Source organism: Trachymyrmex septentrionalis, unplaced genomic scaffold (genome assembly GCF_001594115.1).
Source record: "Trachymyrmex septentrionalis isolate Tsep2-gDNA-1 unplaced genomic scaffold, Tsep1.0 scaffold88, whole genome shotgun sequence".
Taxonomy (NCBI): domain Eukaryota; kingdom Metazoa; phylum Arthropoda; class Insecta; order Hymenoptera; family Formicidae; genus Trachymyrmex; species Trachymyrmex septentrionalis.
The window spans coordinates 966,975-977,392 of NW_017306070.1; the positions used below are offsets into that span (position 1 = coordinate 966,975).

Below are 10,418 nucleotides of genomic sequence, written 5' to 3' on the forward strand. Positions count from 1 at the left end.
TTCATATACAATTATATATAATTATATAAAAAATTGCCATATTTTATATACAATTATATATAATTATATATAAAATATATATTCATATATAACATTTTTTCCCAGGAATTATAAAAAATTCTGAAATCGATGTTATTCAAATAATTTCTGATTAACAATTTTATAATACATTTAAAAAATTAAATTTTAAGTAATATAAATTTTAAGAAATGTATAAATAGAATATATTAAGAAGTACTCTTATTATTTTATTATCCGTAAATTACAAAAATATCACAAATAATAAAATTCTTATTACGTAGATATCCAAAGACAAAATGAGCAAACACTTTCTTTTTGAGAGCTACTTATACTTTTTTACTTATATTTATGTTATAATATTAAAGTATCTAGAGAGAACAACCTTTACCTACTGATATAAATTTTCGAATTGATGATTTCTTTACTCACTTAAATCACTTTAGCGCGCGTAAATAAAAAAAACCAAACTATAATTACTAAACATTGAAATGATAAATTATCACTCGTATTGCGAAATATTGATAACAATATTACAAATTCTATTTTATAGGTGTGTAAAAAATAAACTGACAATAATTTAAAGTTTTAAAAATATAAATGTGCATACGATTGTTAATAAAGTAAAGGCTACATTAGAATGAATGGATATCCTTTGGATCGGTCGTCATTAACAAATAAGGATAGCGTATGCACATGCAAAAATGATGAATCTATCGCGAAAGCCAAGAGACGACTACCTTGACAAAGATCACGCGAACTATGGCGGAACCTAAAAGAGTTCGGAGCGTTGCGCCGCGCCGCGATTACGCGCATCACGATAGTGTCATTGTGACAATCTTCTAATTAAACTGACAATAGGCACAAAGTATGGAGTACAAAACGAACGACTAATGGATATACCTCGCAGTTACAAGACTCGCAAGTGGATAATATGATCTAAATTTAGTAGAAGATATGAATATATTTGATTAAATTAAGAGCTGCGCGATTTCAGCACGAATCTTTTTATATAAAACTAAATCTCTTATATAAAAATTCTTTAAAATATTTCATAATTAGAATATTATACAATACTAAGTATAATAATATTCCAGCATGTGATTAATACTTCTAAATGATTCGCATGAATTAACAGTAATTAGAATTTATGATATCGTTATATTTTATTGCTTGTTAGAATAAGAATATTTATTGTATCTCCAGGATGAATATCGAGGAAAAAAAAAGAAAAACATTGAGTTACAATTTTTCCTTTAATTTTAATTAGCAACTGCGGCATATATCTCGCATAAATTTCTAGAAATACATTTTATATTAAACATATCGTGATAAACATTAAATGACATAATTTTCACCCTTCATAAAAGCGCGGCAATTCGTTGCCTAATATGACTTTTCTCTCAATTCCTTTCTCTGTAATAACACCAGTACGTATTACACCGCCACTGCTACCATCACGAGCCATTGCTAATGCAAGTGCTAAAAGAAACGAAATCATTAATTTTTAAACTAATGAATCTTTTTTACAATACTTACTGTTCTCTACCAGCCCGAGACATTCATCTTTTGACATATTGGGTTTGTATTGAGCATCCACATAGCCATAGACATATGTTGAGCCTGAACCACCAATTGAAATTGGCTGTCTGACACACATACCGCCTATGGGAATGCTGTAAACTTGACCACCTTTCTGCTTATCCCATCCTGCAACTAGGATCCCAGCCATTAAAGAATCTCGGTAGTTATAACATATTTCACGGAATACATTGGCAGCAGTTTCCACTAAAGGTGGCGTTCCAAGCTCCATCCTTAAAAAATAGTACATCTTAATATTGATTAGATAGAATAGATGCAATAATTTTATAAATGTCCTCTGATATCTTACTGATGTAACCCTAAATGATAAGCTACAATGTCCGCAATTGCCTGAGTATCTGCTGCCGAGCCGGATCGACAGCAATAAATATAATCTGTCACTCTCGTTAATTTATCGGCAAAACGATTGGAGACATAGGTTCTAAAAAAATTATGTACGTTAACATTATGTGTAAGTTAAATTATGTAAGTTAAAATTATGAAGAATAATCAATAAAAATTGCTTTGTTAAATAATTATACTTTACCCCGTTGTACCTCGAGAATCAGCCCCTATTACCACGCCACCATTAAATTCACATGCCATAATTGAAGTCTGTAAATAGATTGCAAGACAACTTTAAAGATTGCATCACTTTGACGTAAAGAGTTAATAGTAAATTCATAAATTAAGATAAGGGGACATGTAATAAACCCGTCTCTCTTTGCAGATATTTGAATAAAATTTTGTAAGTGGTAGAAGAGAGTGTAAATATGAATAACAAATATGTATCTTACTTATAAAAGCTACCAATTTTGTTCAATTGTTTATTTCTGAATGAGTTTTTTTTTCAGATATGATAATGCTCCATAAATAACATTTTTCTTTTTTAATATTTCTAATAAATATATTTCATATTAAATTATATCTTTATAAGTTTTCGCTCTTATTTAAATAAATATACAATATATAGAAAACAATTAAATTCAACAATCTAACTATATAGATTTTAACCGTAAACTATGTCAGTGAATTTTATAGGTAAAAATACGAAAATGTTTATATAACTGTACATTTCTTTTTTGTGGACTTATTTTAATAAAGTGATTCTGGATCCATGTTTACATAACATTCTTTCTTATTTTTATCCACACTGATAATTTGATCTTTAAAACCTAGATTTTGTATTAATACTAAAGCTGTGTTCCGATATGCACTGCCACCACTGAAAATCTACAGTATACGCATAAAATGAACTATAAATTTTCGATACTGACAGTCAGAACATAGCCTAAAGCATTCGTAAACTGAGAATCTTAATGCTTGCAGAATGCATAAGACATTTGTTATTGTATCAGCAAACTTAATAACTTCGTAATAGCGGTATTTTTCCATAATTCGTAATTTTAGTTTTAATAAAATAATTATCAAATAATTAGGTAATCTTTAATTTCAAAAATTAAAAGAAACAAATAAAGAATATTTAACAATTTTTTAGATATATATAGGATCCCGTAATTATTGACACAATGCTTGTGAGCAGATACAGTAGACTAAATTGAGTCCAAAAGTCCTCTACTATTTTGCAATTTTCACAATAGTTAACCTATTCATATTTGTTATCGTAACTTCCATAAAAAAGAACATATTTCAATTAATTTTTTTCAGTTAATAGAGAATTTATTAAAAAATAAATCCATGTAAAAGTGGATAGAATTAAGGAGTTTCGAGATATATAGATTCAAAGAAAACGAAAAGTTCAGAAAAAAATCTCGATTTAGCAAATTGCACTGGGATTTCTAGAACCTCAGTATATATAGCTAGGATTAACGAGATATTAATTTCTTAATACAGATTAATTTCCTTAAACGCGTATTCGGCCGGTTCACTGCCAAATACAAGCGCACAGCCCAGTGTTCAAGGTTGCTAGGTGCGCGGGAAGTTGTTCATTCATCACAAACGGCAATGGCTACACACGATCGACGCGTAGCGTTAAATCCCCGCTTTGAGGTATGATTATCTTCCATTTTTTTTTATTAAAATTAAATTTCCTAATGACATAAGAAATGTATTTTTTCTGTTATGACAATTTATGTAATTTCTATAGTTTATAAATTAAATTTTTTCTGTTAAACATTGAATGTTAATAAAAAAAGGAGCCAATTAAATGATACGGATAATGTTAGGATTCAGAACAAGAAAAATAGAATTAAACATTAAGAATTAGAAAAAGGAATAAAGACGAACAATCATATTGCCTGCTTATTTATTTCTAATAATTCTATTTCTTCATGTTTAATTTTGTATTCCTTATTCTGTTCATTATGTTTGAGCCTTTCCTTTATTAAACGAAAAATGTTTTGTGCATGTGCATTCTCAAAATTGTTAACAAGCTGTGTGTCTATGTTATAAGATAATATTTATAGAAAACAGAAGCATTTTTACATCAATCTTAATATAAATATACTTTATTAATAAAAAAAAAATCTCTTTTATAAAAATTAAAAAACTGTTTTGTACATTATCACAGAAATTTTGTACTTCATTATCACAGAAGTTTTATAATAAAACCTGCACTTATAATATAAACAACAGTAAAATATATCTATTTATTATTTTATTCAATCTCAACTTTATCGTTAGTCTCAGTTGTACTTTCTGACTCTGTATCTGATTGAGATTCTGAATTGGTTTCTACATCAATTTCTAAATTATTTTCCATATCAGAATCTGAGTCAGTGAAAATATCCTTATTTTCTTCCTTATTCACAAACTCATTTCTCATACTCCTATTTACACCTCCCGTAACAGTGTGTTGCGCCTTTTTAGCAATCCATCAATGTAAATTCCATTGTCACTAAAACTAGCTTCTCAGTCTTCTCATTTCTAAGACAGTTTCGCTTCTTAGTGTGAATTTCTTTGTATGCTGACCATACTTATATGCAGCTAAGCTAGTTAAAATACTTAGCAAGCAGATTGCTATTATTTCAGTATTTGTTAATACTGACAGTATTATTGACCATGTAGGGTCATCTTAATGAGAGTTCTACAATGAGTCTGTAGTCGGTAATAGGAAGTCTTAGTCAATCTTTTAGTCGTACAAAGTTGGATAACTTCACCGATTAACACTTCGAACCACTTAGGATTTCCGACTACCGACTCATTGTAGAGCACCGGTAAGATTTCCGACTTATTGTAGAATCATTGTAGAGTCAGTCTGAAGGATAGAACAACGCTTTTCTTTTATCAAATGTTTATTTTTATGGGAAAACGCATACAATTGAGCGCATTTTTATTAAAATTTGAAGTGGATAGAATATTCTTAATATTTATCGATTTGTTTTTTAGCTTTAATCGACCAAATCTCAACTTTGCAATGTCATTATAACCTAAAACAGCATCATATCGCATCATAACTCACCCCTGTGCTTTGCTCTGAATTAAGCCAATCTGGTATTGTATTATGTGGTGCAGTAGTTGCGTACGATTGAAGAACATTATCCATATAAGCCATTTTCGTAATTTTTAACAACCTGAACTGTCAAATATTAGTAAACTTCTAAATACGTACAATCACATTCAACCGTAGTGTAAAATATTTTCCAGACACCTAGTGGATTTCCGCTAGGGTGCAACTAGAGAGAAACCTGAGAGAGGACATGACGGCCCAAAACCTGTAACCGCAAAATGCTGCCCTCTGAACTAAATATTGATTTATCATCTCCAGCCTTGAAAAGTGGACGATGTACCGTAAAAAAGTGAACGTTGCTATGTAGTTTATGTCCACTTTGTCAGGGGGCAGTAGTGCGCGGTAGCATTTTGCGGTTACAGGTTTTGGGCTGTCATGTCTTCTCTCAGGTTTCTCTCTGCTTGTAGCCAATTAACAGGCTTGGGTGCTTTCCAATTGCTTGATGGTTACACGATAATAAATGCATCCAGAAGCACGATCGCTCACCGAGCGCTCAGTGAGCTTTTGTATCTGTTTGATCTATATTTTTAGTTCTAATGGAATATGCCAATCAGATGCAAGAGCTTATTGAGCGCTTACAGTGAGCGGTCGTGTTTCCGAATGCACCCAATTTTTATAAAAAAAGAGGAGATAATGTTGGTAACAACAAAAACCCTTGAGGCACCATAGTTTTATTTTCTACGGATTGGTAACATTTATTATAAGTAGTAATCCGTTTGCGCCGATCGTGGCCAATCGAATGTAAAAATAATGTAATACATGATAATTCGTGAACTGTCATGTTTTGATAGTTATGTGTATCAAGAGGTTAATAACGTTTTCGAGATTGTTCAGATAAGTTTTATTAAGTATTTTCATTACAAAATCTTCATCCTTACTATTTCATAAAAAAATCGATACTTAAAAAAACTTTATAAAAAATATTACAACTTAATGAAAAAATATTTTATTATAGTGTTTTAAAAGAGTGTATATATATCAATTGCCGACAACACTAACTAGCTAATTTAAAATAATATAATCTCATTGGTGAAGTAGTGAAAAATTACTAGGAACAGACCGATGTGAATGGTGTATGCAATTAAACTGTGTACAAGTGCGCTACTCTCGTTTTTTTGAAAAGTTCTCGAAGTTACAAGGATATATAATAAAAAATAAGGGATTTTAATAAAAAAATTCAAAGTGATCTTGCCCTGATCTTTCAACAACATTATTCACAATCAAACCAATGGTACCATCTTATGTCCTCCTCGAAGTCATGAAACTTTTGTTTGAAACATTTTTCTCTAAAATGTATTCACTGTTCAAGAGATATTTGAGGTAGTCATTTAAAATGGAGCACCCTACGCGCACGCACGCACGCACGCACGCATGTACATGTATAACATATATTTATGAATGAAAGGGATCGATATGAAAAATAAAATATAGATACTGGATGTTTATGTGAATCTGATTGATATAAGACACTTGCAATGAGATAATGACATTTAATATCCCAATTCTTATACATCGATGTCGATATAAGAAATATGATTTTATTCGTTTTGCTCGATCCGATTGCTAATTAGCAAATAACCGCCCTTCTCGTGATCAATTGACAATTAATCAACACTTCGCTTGATAGTGTAGTCGTCTACAAAGTTAGATGTCGATCACAGCCTATCCGAGACTTTACCACTCATCATCCCCTCGTCATATTAGCATAAAGATACTAGATAAACTCGAAAGATTCCCTTCTATTTCTTATAAAAGAAATAGAATCTTATTCTCTGGGAATCTTAGTCTTCGAGTTATTCTCAAGCTATATACACTTCGTATACTGATTATGTCATCTCTTCTCCATATCAGCTATACACTTGTTCGTACAAATTATTAATCTAGCAATAAATATATTAGATCGCTTAGAACAAACTAGATGCATTAGTCCATGTGCCATATGTATGCAATATAAATGATGAATACGACAAGCGTATCGTATAGATTAATCGCATTTCTTCATGTTGCATTTTTCTTCTCCTGCTCGATTCTTACTCTTTTTTTCAGTTTACTGTGGCTGCCGCGATAGATGGTTGCGTTTTCTGATGTGTTGCTTGCAATAAGTTGTCACAGCAGGAATCCTTTGTTGTAGTGGGTAATTTCCTCGATCTTTGACATGAAACTGGTTGTTGTAAAGTCGCTGTTTCGAAAGAGTCTGCCTCATTTTCTGTTTTGATATTTTGTTGTCGGATGTTACACTGACAGGAACTTGTATGATGATGATGATGATGCAGCCGTGCGTAGCAGTCGCTACATACTCTTACAGGATTATAGAGCTGCTCGCTAGGTAAGGGAGTAGAATTCTCGGAACAATCGGCGCAGAAAATCTTCCCACAACATCTATGTACAAAAATAAGTTTAGGAATTACACAATTTAAAAAACAATATAATACTATTTTAAATACCGAAAAATCATATTTAATATTTTAAAAAACATATTTTCTTTATTGAATATAGAAATTTTTTTTATTATTACTTTCTTTTCATTACATACGTATGTCTTTATTATTATCAGCGTCTACTGTTGTTATGCGAAATGCATACCTGCAGTGATGTTTGCGTCTACCAAGCCAGAATTCCGTGTTACATCCCATACACCGAGTCACGGCATGATCGGGAACCCATAAAGTAGGTGCAGGACCTAATTCCTCAACAGCTTCCCAGGACATATCCGACGGTAGTGATTCCCCATGTTCACCGGCGCTACCCACCGAATCAGGTAATGAACCCTGTAAGTCATCGCATATTTTTTTTTATTATATTCTTGTATGCATAGACACATAAAAAGAATTATCAAGTCAAAGAACTTTACTTACGATGTCATCTATACGATCAATATCTGCATTGTGATTGCAAACTTGTTTGATTAGTGCCAGTCTTGTTGTATGCAATTCCTTTCTCAAGGCTTCCTCCTTGAGCTAAAAAAGTAATCAAAAGTTAAATAATTATTTTACAAATTATTTAAAAAAAAAACAGGATTATCTGCTATGTATAATATATTGTCAGACATTTTCAAAGAACATTTCGAAAGTGTGTGAAATAACATTTGCTGCTAAAGATACCTTATGCTCTACGATAATTTGTTGGACTCGCATTTGAACGTCACAACATATAACAGGAAGACCATCAACATCGTCCAACCAGTCAGGATTATCTAGTATAACATCTTGATGGGTTGGAGAAGCTGGACATATGCTACTCGGAGTTCTTGATATCAATGGAGCACTAGTATCACTCAAGTCACTACCCTCATTATGATTACGATTGCACGAAGAACAAACAACTTGTGCAGTAGTAGTGCCGGTTTCAATCCACGGTGAAACAATATCGCGCGATGAATTTATTTGTTGCCTACAAATTTTAACAAATTTTGCAATTGTTTAAAAGTTCATTTGAACATTGTTGAGATATAAAAAAAAATATGTATTTACGTTTCCTTCTCTTCATTCACCACTGGAACAACAGAATCATTGTTGGGTATCAAAGTATCAGTGGAACTATCTACCGAAGGATTGGCAGGCGAATCATTGGATGTTTGATTAATGATATCTCGTTTTGTCCTGATTTCAGTCTCTGATAAATTTTCGTTCATGGTTTCGTTCTTGTTATCGTATTTTACATTCTTTTTATCCATCTCAGTCTCAAGTGCTAGAGAATCAAATTTCCTGCAACGAAAAAAATTTACGAATATGTCCACTTATCGCACAAATTTTTATCATTTAATAACATACTTTTCTATAGAAATACTCGGATCGCTGCGTCTTCTGTGCAAATGCGTCGCATGATCAGGAGCATGCATAAGATCGCCATATGATCTCGTCTTCGTCATTTGCCCCTGTGGCTCCTCATTCTCGCCACCTTCAATGTCTATTACTGTCATTCTTTGTTTATCGTCTCTCATACCAAGCGACGATTCCATAGAGCCTAGATATACTTCAGACCACAGAACAAGATCGCGTACGTTACAACTCGGCCATAATACCTAAAATAACATAAACAATAATATAAAAATCAGTATTGTTAAAATACCTTTTGTCATTGTGTGGAATTACATCAATCATGTGATATTTTATGACGTACTTGATTCTTTAACGGCGAATATAGATGATTTACGAATGCAGTCGAATTGAGAAAACGCCAAACTGAAAACGTACGTTCGCGTAGTCTCAATTGTAGCCTCTCTTGCCTGGTATTACACAGGAATGTACCGAACAATTGCGAGTAGGTATGTTGGGCCAATTTTACCTGAAATAAGAATTTTATATTTAATAGGAATATTAAAAGAATATACACTTAGAAATAATATTAGAATAATTTCTTTGATAATACATATCTTCTCTCATGATATGTGTGTGTATGTGTATATATGTATGTATGTATGTATGTGTATATATATGTGTATATATATGTGTATGTATGTATATATATATATACACATACATATATGTTTATACATATTTATGTACATAGTTATTTATACACATATATTTACTAGATATGCTGACGACATCTGAAAGCTACATTGAAATTGCAGGATTAACTGATGGACGCAGTCGAGCCACTGAAGAAATACTGGACAACGCTCGTTAGGATCGTCGCAACCGATTGTTTGACCACATCGATCCGCGAACTTATGTCCAAAGTCTAACCATTCTCTCTCGATTAAAACTTGAAATCCCTAAAATAAAACAATATTATAAAATCAGAGTATTAGAAAATTATATAGCTATATTAACTTAATTATTTATTATTCTTTAAAAATAATGTATACCTCCATAGTACGATAATATGGATCAAGTAGTATCTGGGCTAACGCGACAATTTGGGGAGTTCTATCCCAGCCGTCGCTACAGTGCACTAATACTGGTCGACCGTCCCTTTCTATTGCAGACGCTACAGTGACTGCTGCTCGCAATAAACCCGACATATGCTGCAACCATCGCGTTCCTTCCAGCAAACTTAACCAACTATAAAAATAATTAGATTAATAAAAAAGATTAAAATAATTGAGAATTTCAATAAATGGCATATAAATTTAACAGTCTAAGAAGAACTCACTTTGGTTGATCCGCGTCCGATGCACAAAGCTGTCGTACAGCATGAAAACTTTTTCGTATTGAATGGATATTTGGTAAATTCATAAATTGTATGTCACAGCTAGGGTAATACTCGGGACACTCGCAACCACCGCCACGTGCCCGATTTGCTACGGCGGTTGTGTAAGATCTGGCATCGACAATTAAAACTTTCTATAAAGCGGAAATTATTTATGTAAAAAATGAAACTAATTGTATGCCTAAACTATATATAT

General features: G+C 32.0%; 3 protein-coding genes across 6 annotated transcripts in view; all 3 read right to left on the reverse strand.

Moving 5' to 3' along the window:
* LOC108755543 (sodium-coupled monocarboxylate transporter 1-like) overlaps positions 1-966 on the reverse strand; it is a 14,359-nt gene extending 13,393 nt beyond the window's left edge. Inside the window, exon 1 of one of the 3 annotated variants that reach the window (XM_018498609.1) lies at positions 414-966. The gene's annotated coding sequence lies outside the window, so the exon portion shown is untranslated. Of the gene's footprint in view, positions 1-403 lie in introns of all 3 variants that reach the window. The other 2 variants (XM_018498610.1, XM_018498608.1) reach the window with 2 other exon arrangements.
* Positions 967-1,260: 294 nt separating this feature from the next.
* Positions 1,261-5,240, reverse strand: LOC108755544 (proteasome subunit beta type-6). The gene is made up of 5 exons (XM_018498613.1): positions 5,021-5,240; positions 2,147-2,214; positions 1,910-2,041; positions 1,558-1,832; positions 1,261-1,500 (listed from the first exon to the last, which is right to left on the reverse strand). The coding sequence occupies exons 1-5, from the start codon at positions 5,111-5,113 to the stop codon at positions 1,373-1,375; spliced, it is 696 nt and encodes a 231-aa protein (XP_018354115.1). The 5' UTR covers positions 5,114-5,240; the 3' UTR covers positions 1,261-1,372.
* Positions 5,241-6,523: 1,283 nt separating this feature from the next.
* Positions 6,524-10,418, reverse strand: part of LOC108755542 (myotubularin-related protein 4) — a 10,447-nt gene continuing 6,552 nt past the window's right edge. For both annotated transcript variants that reach the window (XM_018498607.1, XM_018498606.1), the window contains exons 8-17: positions 10,166-10,356; positions 9,879-10,074; positions 9,600-9,785; positions 9,188-9,352; positions 8,839-9,089; positions 8,539-8,772; positions 8,170-8,458; positions 7,924-8,025; positions 7,652-7,836; positions 6,524-7,447 (exon numbers count right to left, since the gene is read on the reverse strand). In XM_018498607.1, the coding sequence (XP_018354109.1) occupies positions 7,111-7,447; positions 7,652-7,836; positions 7,924-8,025; positions 8,170-8,458; positions 8,539-8,772; positions 8,839-9,089; positions 9,188-9,352; positions 9,600-9,785; positions 9,879-10,074; positions 10,166-10,356 (2,136 nt within the window). In that variant the 3' untranslated portion in view covers positions 6,524-7,110. The remainder of the gene's footprint in view (positions 7,448-7,651; positions 7,837-7,923; positions 8,026-8,169; positions 8,459-8,538; positions 8,773-8,838; positions 9,090-9,187; positions 9,353-9,599; positions 9,786-9,878; positions 10,075-10,165; positions 10,357-10,418) is intronic.